The following is a 14,484-nucleotide window of genomic DNA, read 5'->3' as shown; positions in this document are numbered from 1 at the left end:
GGCCTCAGCCAATAGATTGGGTGGGGCAGGTTCCACAGGGGGGGTGTATTGGGACACCCGATCTCAGTGATCACGGGCAGGAGGAGGAGTTATGCTAAGACCAGACTATGTCATTACCGAGGAGGCAGGTTTAGTCGTTGTTTGAGGACTATCCCTGCCTCCAGGTCTGGTCCTGACCGGAAGGATACAGTAATCAGCAAGGGAAACCCACATGACCTGAAAGTGTTGCTGTGCAATGCCAGGTCAATGATGAATAAAACCACTGCCATCCACGACCTGATTGTGGATGGAGGATTTGACCTGGCATGTGTGACAGAGACCTGGTTGGATGAAGCAGATGGGCCTGTCCTTGCCGCTGCTTGCCCACCAGGTTTCTCTTACGCACAGCAACCCAGGTCATGTGGGCGGGGAGGGGGGGGTTGCAGTGATTTTTAGGAAGTCATTAGTCTGCACCAGGCGTCCTATTGGGAAGACCCAGTTTTCTGAGTGCATGCTCTGGAAGTTGGGCGATAGGGGCAGTACAGGATTCCTACTGGTGTACCGACCTCCCCGCTGCACCAAGGATTCCCTGCCCGAGCTGCTTCAGGTCGTGGCGGATATGCTCCTGGAGACACCTAGCTTGGTTGTCCATGCTGACACGACCTAACAAGGGGCCGCTCGGGACTTCGTGGAAAGCATGGCCTCCATGGGGCTGTCCCTGAATAAGTTTGGCCCAACTCATAGCCGTGGACATGCCTTAGACTTGCTGTTCACCTCTATGGATGTTGGTGATCTGACACTAACTAAAAGTGAAACAAAAGAAGTGCCATGGTCAGATCACTTCCTGGTGCAACTGGACTTCTCCGCAACCCTTCCCCTCTGCAGGGAGGTGGGACCGATTTGGATGGTCCGCCCCCGCCACTTAATGGATCCAATTGGCTTCCAGAGAGTGGTAGGGGATGCTTTATCCCAAGTTGATGGCCTTTCAGCTGATTCCCTGGTGGCACGCTGGAATGCGGAGTTAACCAGGGCTATTGACTGTCTGGCTCCGAAGCGCCCTCTCCGATTGCATGGAGCCCGGACAGCCCCGTGGTTTTCCCCGGAGCTGAGGGTGATGAAACAATCGTTGAGACGGCTAGAGCGTCGGTGGCAGAAAACTCATTCTGAATCAGACCGGACACGGGTTAGAGCTCAACGTCGAGCCTACCAAGTGGCAATGGCGACGGCGAAGAGGGGCTTCTTCGCCGCCTCCATTGCATCTGCAGAAAACAGCAGCAGGAGACTTTTTCAGGTGGTTCGCAATCTATCGGAACCACCTGTACCACCGGGGCCTGGTAGGGACCCCAAGATCTCCTGCAATGCTTTTGCAAAGTTTTTTGCAGATAAAATCGCTCAGATTCAGAAGGAGGTAGACTCCACCGTGGGAGCAGGGCCAGGGCGGGAGAGTGCTAGAGTTCTGTCTGGTCCTGTTACATGGGATCAATTCCAAACTGTTACCTCCGAGGATGTGGACAGGCTGCTTGGACAAGTGAAACCGACCACCTGTCTCCTTGATCCTTGCCCATCCTGGCTGATAAAAGCGAGCTGGGAAGGGCTGGGCGATGGGCTCTGCGGGGTGGTGAATGCTTCCCTCTGTGAGGGAGCCTTCCCAGACCCACTGAAAGAGGCGGTCATTAAACCGCTTCTTAAAAAAACATCTTTAGACCCGGCCAATTTGGCCAACTATCGCCCAGTCTCAAATCTGCCATTCTTGGGCAAGGTGATTGAGCGGGTGGTTGCTGAACAACTCCAAGCACGCCTGGAGGAAACGGACCATTTGGATCCCTTCCAATCGGGATTCAGGCCTCACCATGGGACTGAAACTGCCTTGGTCGCGCTGGTTGATGATCTCCGGTGGGCTAGGGACAAAGGTGAGAGCTGTTTCCTAGTTCTGCTGGATCTCTCAGCGGCCTTTGACACCATTGACCATAACATCCTTCTGGACCGTTTAGAGGGGCTGGGAGCTGGGGGCACTGTCATACAGTGGTTCCGCTCCTTCCTCCTGGGCCGTGTCCAGAAAGTGGTGGTGGGGGATGAGTGTTCAGACCCCTGGGCTCTCACTTGTGTGGTGCCTCAGGGTTCTGTCCTCTCCCCCATGCTTTTTAATATCTATATGAAGCCACTGGGAGAGATCATCAGGGGGTTTGGACTGGGTGTTCATCAGTATGCAGATGACACCCAGCTCTACCTCTCCTTTAAATCAGAACCAGTGAAGGCAGTGAAGGTCCTGTGTGAGTGCCTGGAGGCAGTTGGAGGATGGATGGCGGCTAACAGATTGAGGTTGAATCCTGACAAGACAGAAGTACTATTTTTGGGGGACAGAGAGCGGGTTGGTGTGGGGGATTCCCTGGTCTTGAATGGGGTAACTGTGCCCCTGAAGGACCAGGTGCACAGCCTGGGAGTCATTTTGGACTCACAGCTGTCCATGGAGGCGCAGGTTAACTCTGTGTCCAGGGCAGCTGTCTACCAGCTCCACCTGGTACGCAGGCTAAGACCCTACCTGCCCGCGAACTGTCTCGCCATAGTGGTACATGCTCTAGTTATCTACCGCTTGGACTACTGCAACGCGCTCTATGTGGGGCTACCTTTGAAGGTGACCCGGAAACTGCAATTAATCCAGAATGCGGCAGCTAGACTGGTGACTGGGAGTGGCCCCCGGGACCACATAACACCGGTTCTGAGAGATCTGCATTGGCTCCCAGTACGTTTCCGAGCACCATTCAAAGTGTTGATGCTGACCTTTAAAGCCCTAAACGGCCTCGGTCCTGTATACCTGAAGGAGCGTCTCCACCCCCATCGTTCAGCCCGGACACTGAGATCCAGCGCCGAGGGCCTTCTGGCGGTTCCCTCATTGCGAGAAGTGAGGCTACAGGGAACCAGACAGAGGGCCTTCTTGGTAGTGGCGCCCGCCCTGTGGAACGCCCTCCCATCAGATGTCAAACAGATAAATAATTACCTGACATTCAAAAGACATCTCAAGGCAGCCCTGTTCAGGGAAGTTTTTAATATGTAACGCTGTACTGTTTTTAACACTGATTGGGAGCCGCCCAGAGTGGCTGGGGAAACTCAGCCAGATGGGCGGGGTATAAATAATAAATTATTATTATTATTATATGCATGCTCAGAAGTAAGTCACATTAAGTTCAGTTGGGTTTACACCTATGTAAGTAGATAAAAAGAGCTGGTGGTGAGAAATCACAGAAATAGATCTGCATGAAAACATTAATCAGTACTATGGCACTTTTTCATGTGTTACATCAACAATATAGTTGACCATCCATCTTTGACACAAGGACTTCAATGAATTGAGTCAAAGCATTTAAAGGAAGACGTGGGTGGCGCTGTGGGTTAAACCACAGAGCCTAGGACTTGCTGATCAGAAGGACGGTGGTTCGAATCCCCACGACGGAGTGAGCTCCCGTTGCTTGGTCCCTGCTCCTGCACATCAAAACACGTCAAAGTGCAAGTAGATAAATAGGTACTGCTCCGGCAGGAAGGTAAATGGTGTTTCTGTGTAGTGCTCTGGTTCGCCAGAAGTGGCTTAGTCATGCTGGCCACATGACCTGGAAGCTGTATGTGGCTCCCTCTGCCAATAAAGCGAGATGACCACCGCTAACCCAGAGTCTGTCATGACTGGACCTAATGGTCAGGGGTCCCTTTATCTTTATTTAAAGGAAAGGAGATTCTCATCTCCCAGTATTAACATATGAGTGTACCATAATGATATTCAGGGATTTATTGCATGATACTGACCTGATCTTAAAATGGAGGAGGAAGAAGAAGGAGTAGAACTGATCTTCTGAGTTTCATTCCTCTGTGTCATGGCCAGTAAACCACTGTTGCAGCTCTACTAAAAATGCTAGCTTTAAAATATACACATTTTAACAAAACACATATGTATCACACACACACACAAAAGCCATGCTCCATTTTTTATTCTTCCAAATTGTATGGAAAATAAAAAATGAATAAAAAACCAAGAGTGAGAAGGACCCAAACACACACCGCCTGAAGGGTGGTGCTCTTGGTGTTAGAGGACATTCGGCACAGAAACATGTGTGTATACCTTTAAGAAGTTTCTGGGATTAATTGGCTGCAGGTGACCGTTGCTATAAAGGAAAAAAGCTGAGTTTTGTTGCTTGCCTGCAGGAATAACATCCACCAGAGTTTGTGTTTATTTGCTTAGTAATAAAGTCTTCGTTTTCGTTTGGGTTTTTACACCTATGTCTCCTGGAGTCCATCTGTCCTCTGCCACCGGCTGGAAATTCCCCTCCAACACTTGGTATGTAGCATTTTATATACTATGCATTTTGCAATATTTTGTTCATTTGTTTCAGTATTTAACATCCATTCAAAAGTTCCCTGTGTGTGTGTGGGGGGGGGGGGTACATCTATCAGTCAATACTACTAATCTAACACTCTCTCTTCCTATAGCAACAAAGAATAAAGAAAATTTCCCAAAAATCACAGGGCAAGGAAAGGACATATCCTTGCAAACTGTAAACTTCAAAGCAGTTTGTGAGGCCCATGAACCTAAACCACCAGGCCTTTCCATTGCTACTTTAGCATGTAGCTTATCATTCTTTAATTTGGAAGAAAGCGGAAATCTCACTGCACTCGTTCCTTTCTTTCAGAGCTCCTCTGGAAAGTATTGTTAAAGAGACAACAAAGTGTTGATCATTTCTGGAAGGCAATCAAATATCTCTGTAGTCTAAGGATAGTTCTTGCTTAATGAATATCGAAGATGATTTTTCAGAGGAATGTTGCAAAAAATTACTGAATCTCATTCTATGAGGCAAAAAGGGCTATGGTAAATATAACAGGTTTCATTATGTATCTCAGTTCTCTGTGGAATTTGCGTTCCACAGAGGCTCTACTCTGGGATTAGTTCATTAGTAGGCTAAACTCTGCGGAAGAGAGAAATATTCTGAAGTTTGTCCACCTTTGTACATACACCTTATTTGCATAACCTTTCCCACGACATTTAGAAGGGGGGGGGGAGAGAGAGAAAAAAAGAGTGTATATGCATACAAATGAGTTTCATTTTTCTTGTATTTTATATCATACACATGATTATGGCAGTTCATGATGTTCTGCAGTGCATTGTTAATAGGTTATAGCACTTCCTAACATTAAGGAACACATCCTAACACGTAGCTTGAATCAACTCCTATTAAATAGTGGTCTGTCCTTTTCTCATTAATCACACTCTCATTTAGCTGCTGGGGGGTTTCTCAGATCAATTAAAGATGGTGAAATATTTTCCACCACTTTCATCAGCACAGTTTGCAGAGCCTCACTGATAAGGCTGCCTAACTTTAAGCTCTAGGGTTTATCCCTTGGAGATCAGGTCCCCATGAGTTTGAATACAGGTATGCTGATGAAATAGCTTCAATGTATAAAGTACACATGCAAATCTCCCCATGAAAAGATAATATAATTTATCTTTAGGTCTTCTTTTCACATCGTCTTGTCCCAACACCTGGCCAGTCCTCATGGTAGTCATGATGGGAACACTATTTTCAAGTGCATGATCGGCATCATTTGTGAGTATAGCCAGATCACAAAATGAAAATGGACAAAACGTTTTAAAATATGTACTTTTCTTTTCTTTTCAGGGTTTTTCTTTAATGAAATGGTTCAATGTGTATACAATTTATTGATTTTAATTCTACCGACAAAAATGTCACATTGCCAGGATATGTGAGAAAGAAATGCTTTTTTGTTCTTTCTTTCTTTCACTTAGTAAATTTTTCAAAGAAAAATTGGAGATTATATATGTAATAGCACATAAACTGTTATGAGGAGGAATGTAGAACTCCAGAAGGATTATATTTGCTATTCTTAATACTGGAAGAAACATTCAGCTAAGAAGTGTGGGGTATGTGTGAAACCACTGGATTATTCTTCAGGCAGAAATCAGGTCAGGTTGGCTTAAATTTATAGTCGAGCAGTCTAAATATTCGCTCCCACTTTAAATGCAAACACACACATTTTTTAACACCTGCAAAAAACCATTATTCTTTAGACAAGTCTGCCCAGGTATTTAGAAGGCTGATGTAATTTTAAACTGTTTTAGTATTTTAACATTTGTATGTTTTAAAGTGTGGCTGTGATTTTTTCCCTTGATTTTACTGTTTTATCTTTTCTGGTCTCTGAATGGAAGCATAGGTTCATATCCCACGTCTGACAAATCCTCATGGTCTGGATGGCTCATCTGGAGTATGGTGCTCAATTTAGTATGATTTCCTCTTAACCAAGCATTCATAGAGTAACAGCACTAGGCAGCAATTGTGTGCAATTAACAAGTTCCACTGGAATCAATGGAAGAGGTACAGTGATAGCATGCATTACTCTACATGAGCAGAGTAGAGTGGCATTTCCAAGTCCTCAAGTCTACTCTCCAAATAATGACCTTATATTATCAATAGATATAAATGCAAAGACACTCCTTTCCCCCTTCCACCACTCAAGACTACAACATTTCTTAAGCACACTGGCAATGTTATTTCCTTTGACTGCTGTGAAGGTTAATGATCATAGATTTCTTTTCTTTCTTTCAATCATAGATTTTTTCGCTTTGATTGACGTTCTGTCCTTGAAAAAAATCATCTGAAGCCTTTTCTGGGTTAAACCTCTTCAACTGATATATCATAAGAAGTACACAGAATGCTTTCACTTTAGGGCAAACAACTGTTCTTTTTTTGTTTCCACAAAAGAACAACCAATCATAAGATGGATCTCTCAAATCATACAACAGTGAGTGAATTTCTTATCACAGGATTTCCCTACCTGGAAAAGAGCAGATTTCCAATATTTACGCTGGTACTAATTATGTACACACTAACAGTGATAGGAAACATGGTTATAGTATTCATCACCAGGTATGAAAATTCTCTTAACACTCCCATGTACTTCTTCCTGGGCAATTTTTCCTTGCTAGAGATCTGTTTTACCTCCGTCACAGCCCCAACAATATTGGTTGATCTCATTAGAAAAAAGAATGTTGTATCCTTCAAGAACTGCCTTACCCAAATATATTTTTTCCATGCTCTTGGTGGCATTGAGTGCCTCCTTTTGGCTGCCATGGCATATGATAGATATGTGGCTGTACGTTCTCCTTTAAGATACAACACCATTATGAATAGTGTTGTCTATCATCAGCTTGCTACTTGGTCTTGGGTCACTGGCTTGGTTCTGCCATTGATCCCAACAATTCTCATATCTCAGCTCAACTATTGTGGGAGCAATGTAGTGGACCATTTCTTCTGTGACATTTTGCCATTGCTGAGGCTGGTTTGCAACAGGACCCAGCTCAACGAGATGCTGAGTTTCTTCATCTGCTCCTTTCTCCTTGTTGGGTCATTCACAATAACTGTGGCTTCTTATGCTGCCATCTTGATCACTGTTCTGGGAATTCGTTCTTCCGATGGGCGGAAAAAGGCCTTCTCCACCTTTGCTTCCCATTTGACAGTGGTTGGTATCTATTATGGAACAATGATGTTCATTTATGTCAGGCCCACCCGAAACCTCTCCTTCAATATGGACCAGTTGGTGGCTGTCTTCTATTGCCTGGTCACTCCACTCTTGAATCCCATCATATATAGCCTCAGGAACAAGGAGGTGAAAGAGGCCCTTAAAAAAGTTTTCTGTAGGAAACAGGAAGGACTGAATTGATAAGTTACTCTTCTGGAAAAAGCTGAGCTGAGCTTTAACAGAGGAACAAACAGAAACAATGTATAAATTTTATAATGCACCACTTATAATACCTACTTAGATACTGTACGGACACATTTATTAGCAAATCATCATCATTTAAGCTTATGGTCACTTTTTTGCAAAAGCAACCCAGAGCAACTTACAATATCAGAACTACTAAGAAAACTTGCAGTGCACTTCCATGTACAGTGGTACCTCGGGTTACATACGCTTCAGGTTACATACGCTTCAGGTTACAGACTCCGCTAACCCAGAAATAGTGCTTCAGGTTAAAAACTTTGCTTCAGGATGAGAACAGAAATCGTGCTCTGGCGGTGCGGCAGCAGCAGGAGGCCCCATTAGCTAAAGTGGTGCTTCAGGTTAAGAACAGTTTCAGGTTAAGAACAGACCTCTGGAATGAATTAAGTACTTAACCCGAGGTACCACTGTATGTATACTCAGAAGTAAGCTGCATGTGTATCTTTTAATACAAGCTTATCTTTTAATGCTTTGTGATATGTACAATTACCAAGAATTAAATCTGTCGGGATTAGATTAAGATATCAGCATTCATTATATACATGAACTGCATTGCTTTTAAAAACTCAATAAATTATTGGCGTAGAGACTCTCAGCCAATGTTATTGAGCAAAAGAAAGATAAAGATGAATGTAAATCCTTCACTGTAAAGCTATTCACCATGACTTTTAGAAGACATCTGAAGGTAGTCCTGCAGTATCCTGGGCTTGTGCAGTATCCTGGGCTTCAGCACTCACATTCCGACTGTCTTTCTGCAGATCTAATGTGATCAGTCATTTTTACTGTGACATTCCTCCATTGCTGAGCATTTCATGCTCCGACACATCAATTAATGAAGTGGCACTTTTCACAGTGGGTGTATTTGTAGGTTTTAGCCCTTTTTTCTTTACTCTGATCTCCTACTCGTTGATTCTTCATGCTGTTTTCAACAATCGGCAAAAAGGACATCGTCACAAGGCCATTTCCACCTGCGTATCTCATGTCACGGTTGTGATTCTGTTCTACTGCTCTGGGATATTCACATATTTTCGACCTACCTCCAGCTACTCACTGGAAAAGGACCAGCTTGTTGGGGTTCTCTACAATATCATAACTCCAACGCTTAACCCTATCATTTATAGCCTACGGAACAAAGAAGTGAAAAGAGCAATAAGTAAGTTATTAATTAGATAACATTATAAAGTTCGGACCTTTAACAAGAACTGAGATTAACTGAGACACACTGTTAATAAATGGTGTATCAAGACAACTGAACTTTCTTTAAATTAAAATGTTACACGGTGTGTGATGAGCTGAGAGACATGTGATTTCTGTTTTACCATATGATGCTAAATATTCCCGATAGGCATGTGATGTCCTCTAACCTTAGTTTCCCAAAAAATAATGATGATGCATTGTTTTGTGACTGCCAGTAGTGAAAGTTGCAAATAAATATGGAACCTTGATCAACTAACTTGTATGTGATCATTTCACACAGAATTTTGCTTAATGGTTGCCATCAATTTGATTTTAATTAATTTTATAATGAATGTTTTTAGAATGCTGGATTATTTTGATTGTTGTTAGCCGCCCTGAGCCCAGCTTCGGCTGGGGAGGGTGGGATATAAATAAAAATTATTATTATTATTATTCAGCATAGTGGTATGCATGATCCAAAGTAGATAGATAGATTAGATTAGATAGATGATTGATAGATGATAGATGATAGATGATAGACGATAGACGACAGACAACAGACGATAGACGATAGACGATAGATGATAGATAGATGATAGATATTTTGTCTTCACTGATAATTTCTTGAGCACAACCTTAGATGTACCTTAAAATCCCACTTTAGGCAAATTTTGGTAATTTTTTTTAGAACTGAAGTCATTCACAGGTGAATTCTTCAAAATATTCCTCTGGTTAACTTCCATCACGTTGGGAACCAATATGTTTCAGGCACTTTTGATCCAAAGGTAACAGAAAGGTGAATAAAAGAGATGGCAATTCTGTATTTTAAATAACTAATACCCCAATGCTAAGGATTGACGTAACATGGAAACCTTCAGTGCTAAGAGTTCTTTTAGACATTTCATGGATAACTCTAATCTTGGATCCCCAGTCTTGGGAGGGATATTGGCACCATTTGGAAAAGAGTATCTGTGGCCAGGAGACTGCCACCCCTACTCCCATGAGCATCTTTCACCAACTGCTTGCCATATTTCTGATATGCAAACTTCACAAAATGCACCAGCTCTCAACACTATCATCTATAGCCTATGGAACGTAGAAGTGCAATTGGCAGTTAAGACATTGGTGGGGAAGAGAAAGCATTTACTCTTGGAAATTAAGATTGTCCAGAGAAATTGAATTGAATTATGTCCATTTGTCCTAACTGGTGGAGTGAAGACTTAAAGGCTTCCAGAATAGTATGGAGCTTTTCAATGAAATCCAAACATAAAAGATTTTGTGACTCTTTGGGACATTTTAGCCAAGCCACGCTCCACTGTCCTACACCTGATATCATATCTGCAATGTATTTCATGTCAAACCTCTCTTTGTTAATGACTTGCAGTGTTCTTCTTTAATTTGTATCCCTAACATTCTATACTGAATTTGCTCTGAGTACAGGTATGGAGCGCTATACACAAATCATTCAAATGAACAGAGTTGAGAAAGACAATTTTCAGCTTACAGTAAAAGCACACTTGAATGGAACCAGGAGAGGAAACCTTAATGGCTGCAGATATATTATGAAACATGATATGCCCACCACCCCTTCACAGCTTTTCATTGTTTATTAAAACACCATTTCATTCCTACAGGTTTTATTTTATATGTAGCGCATAATGATTCTATTTTTTGTTTCAATTGCTGCTTCCTTTTTATATTGCTATGTGTTTTTAAAATGACATTGTGACTTCAAATGCAAAGTGCCTTTTGTACCAGAATGGTGTGATAATAAAGCTTTAATAAAACACAAAATAAAGGATATACCTTAATATACACATTTTTACAAGCAATCTTCCCCAACAGAATGCAATTTCTGCATTATTTTCACTAATAAAAATGCATTTCTAGGTATACTATCCCCTAGAATACACATTTGTGTACAGGTTATTTATTGGAGAACTGTATGGCAAAATTCAGAGAAGTTTAAAGAGATTTCAAAGGATAGCAGCATTTTGTTTAAAATATTGTTTCAGGAAGTATGGATTATGTAGATTCAAATTAAAATGTGAACCAAATCAAATTTGTATTCCATTCCTGTTTCACAGATCCTTTCAGTAATGTACAGTGGTGCCCTGCAAGACGAATGCCTCGCAAGACGGAAAACTCGCTAGACGAAAGAGTTTTCCGTTTTGGAGGTGCTTCGCAAAACGAATTTCCTATGGGCTTGCTTCGCAAGATGACAATGTCTTGCGAGTTCCTGCTGGTTTTTTCCCCTCCCCCCTTTTTCTAAGCCGCTAAGCCGCTTATCAGCTGATCCGATCAGCAGATAAGCTGCTAAAAGCCACTAATAGCTGCTAATAGCCGCTAATAGCGCTAATCCGCTAATCCGTCAATGGGCTTGCTTCGCAAGACGAAAAAACCGCTAGACGAAGAGAATCACAGAACGGATTCTTTTCGTCTTGCGAGGCACCACTGTATTAGTTGCAATGTCAGAATAGAACTGAAGATACTCAGGATCAAGTCCTTGTTCAGCCATGAAGCTCACTGGGTGACCATGGGACAATCACTGCTCTTTAATCTAAACTCCCTCACATATGGTTGTGAGGATAAAATAAGGAAACATATATGCTACATTGAGTTGAGGCATAAATAAAGGTGGGGTGACACACACACACACACACACACACACACACACACACATTCTATAAGACCAGAAAATGCTTAAATGCCCACAGATTTCACATTCCAGATTGTGTCTTTGCACTTGACTCTAGCTACTGACTCCCCCCCCCCCGTATTCTTACTAGAAATGAGTTTTGTCTCCAGACCTGTTGCACCATGATGTCACAGTGTGTGGTTGCAACATTGCACACCTGAGAACAATAATGTTCACATTTGATTAATGCTTACTCTGTGATGATGAAAACTCTGCTCTGTTTTGTTTTACCAAAGGTAGCATTGCCAGTGGTCAGGTTCTCCATCCCCATTTTTGGGAATAGAGAGGAAGGCTGTGGAAGAGAGGCCTCAAAATTGAACTGTGGGAGTTGAAAGCTTGTCTACCAGCACTAGAAATACTGATGGGAATATACCTAAAAGGGTAGCTTTAGCAAATGCCTATTTATTGTATTCTAATACACCAAGCATAATTTCCAGATTCTTCCCCACCAAGCATTAATGAATGAGTTTGTGATGATATTGACTGTTTCATCTCCATACCAAAAGGGAAAATATATTTCTGCATGTAGCACTTTTTGAACTCTCTAGAGGTCTTTTGACCTGAATTTCCCTACAACACTGTTTTATTATCATTCTATCCCTGATGGATTTTATCAGAAGAAGGTTCCCAACACTTTCCCTGCGGAATTAGGTTCCCTCAAGCATTGGATGGCATAAATACAGTGAATACATCAAAATTCCACCTAGATGTGAGCATTGGCTTGTGCCTAGTGACTTCACTTCAAACATCCATATAAAATGTGCAAATATTAGGGTGGGTGGTGGAGCAATGCTCCAGTTTAGCAAAGCTAATGCTGCACACCTGGTAGAAAACATGCTGATGTTCTAGCAAATGTGTAGGTCAGAAGCAGGACTTGCTACCACTCTTATGCTTCCTCTGAACATGTGTCTGTTGAATAGTCACACAAAGATAAATCATTTATTTCATAAAAATCATACACATGGTCTGATTATAAAAGGGGGAAAAACTAAACGCAGTATACATTAAGAATTTAGAAATGTTAAATATATAAAAAGCCATTGGAAAATTGTATCTTAAATGGCTTTGGAAACATAGGATTTTTGTAAATAATTTGATGTTCCTTGCAACTTTAGAGATAACACCACTTTTATTTAGTGGATTAAATGCATAGAATTTTGTTGCTTCCATGAATTCATTGGCAGGGTATTCCCAACACTTTTCTTCAATCCTGAGCTGTATTGAGGGTGAGAGCACATCTATGAAAAGACCTATGTTTGGAACTCTATTTTTCACTGTTTTGGAGCAAGAAAGAGCAAACATTCTGCAAAGTAAGTTTTTAAGGGCATGGGGGGTATGATTGTTAAATCTAAATCAAAGGTCATAAATTCTGATGAAACATGAATACGCTTGCCTGTGTTTTAATTCTGGTGTTGAGGTGTGTGTATGTGTATTAAGGATGTTCCCAGCCGACTGGATTCTGTGCTAAGTGGTTGGCCGGGATAAGTAGATGTCCATGCCACCCCAGGGCTGCCATGGATTGCCTTATTTGAGGGACAGGTGGAAACCTGTGAGCCTCCACAGTGGCCGGAGGGGATTGGGAAACAATCTAAAATGGTCTGCATGTCTGGGGGAGAGAGGAGGTGCCACGTCATGCTGCAACCGCCACTGACTGACAAGACAGTAAGCAGCCATTCTGGTGTGTGTGTATTAAGGACGGCAATGTTGACAACTAGATCCAGTTCCTAGCAAACTCCCAACAATGGGATCATATGTATATTTATTTTGATTCATTTAGAATCATAATCAAGAAAAGTAAAGGTGAGGGAAATAAACAAATGAGGAAAAGAAAGGGAAAGAGACATAATTAATGAATAAAATGCAAATGATTCAAAGCAGACTCGTGGGTGCCACTTGACGTCTCTCTTTTTAAATTATTCTACCTGCAAGGTGGATGACTTGCATTTGGGACATTTGGAAAGCGTGAGAGCTGATGAATAATCAAATTTAAATCTACACATTAGTCCAAGAGATGACAATTATGTTGACTCACACTGGAATTGTCACAGACTATGCCCATTTATTATGTTTTTAAGACAGTTGAGAATGTTGTGATGCTTTGAAAGCCGGAGTAAGAAAAGAGTGCAACATATTAATTGGCATCTACCCACTGTTCTTGATTACTGTTTGGCAAACTGACTCTATCAAATGAGCTTGCAATGTCATTAATACCTTCAGTAAGTTGGATGCAGTAATACAAGGTTACCCAAACAATTTTTAGCAAGCTGCTTGTTTTTAAAAGGGTTCCTTGCACATTATTTCCAATGAAAAAGAAGGTGTAGTCTGCATAACATCAAACAGGGATAGACCTCTCTCCCCTCTCTGTCTCTCTCAATTCCACACAGCCCCTGGAGATGTTGTTACAAAATCACATTATGCCATTTGCAGTGACATTTATGGCCCAATTTTGAATATGTGTGGCAGAATCTGTGCTTTCTAACGGCTTAGAGAGGTTTTAGTTTTGAAAAAGCTAAAGAAAACAAATAAGAGAATTGATAAAAAGTCATTGGACCACCTCATAATTCTGTAAATTATATGGCTCTCACTAAGAGAAAGTAAAACACAGAAAGTAAAAATTAACTCAAAATCAGATTTGCTTTGAATTACAAAATATTTTCTTACTTAGCAGTTTTCTAGAGTGCCTTTCCTCTCACAGGGTTATCTCAGGACAGTTCCTAATTCGGGGATAAAGTTCACATGATTGGTCAGGGCATGTTATATATTTGAGAACTGCAAACCTACTATATTTGACATGAACTGATTAGTTTTGATTTCCAGCAGCACCATTATTCATGATGTGTTTGCATTGACCATAT

The 14,484-nt window shown here is 41.8% G+C and overlaps 2 protein-coding genes across 2 annotated transcripts in view; both read left to right on the top strand.

Moving 5' to 3' along the window:
- LOC310691042 (olfactory receptor 14A16-like) overlaps positions 1-14,484 on the top strand; it is a 242,514-nt gene that overhangs the window by 9,548 nt on the left and 218,482 nt on the right. The gene's annotated exons all lie outside the window — the stretch shown is intronic.
- LOC310691645 (olfactory receptor 5AR1-like) lies at positions 6,754-7,695 on the top strand (the record flags this gene model as incomplete). Its single annotated transcript, XM_083471505.1, has 1 exon — positions 6,754-7,695. One exon carries the CDS (start codon positions 6,754-6,756, stop codon positions 7,693-7,695), a length of 942 nt encoding a protein of 313 aa, XP_083327631.1.

The sequence above is a fragment of the Podarcis liolepis genome, assembly GCF_965112155.1.
Source record: "Podarcis liolepis genome assembly, chromosome: 13".
Classification (NCBI taxonomy): domain Eukaryota; kingdom Metazoa; phylum Chordata; class Lepidosauria; order Squamata; family Lacertidae; genus Podarcis; species Podarcis liolepis.
The sequence above is the reverse complement of the archived record's forward strand: the minus strand, read 5'-3'. Positions and strand labels throughout refer to the sequence as shown.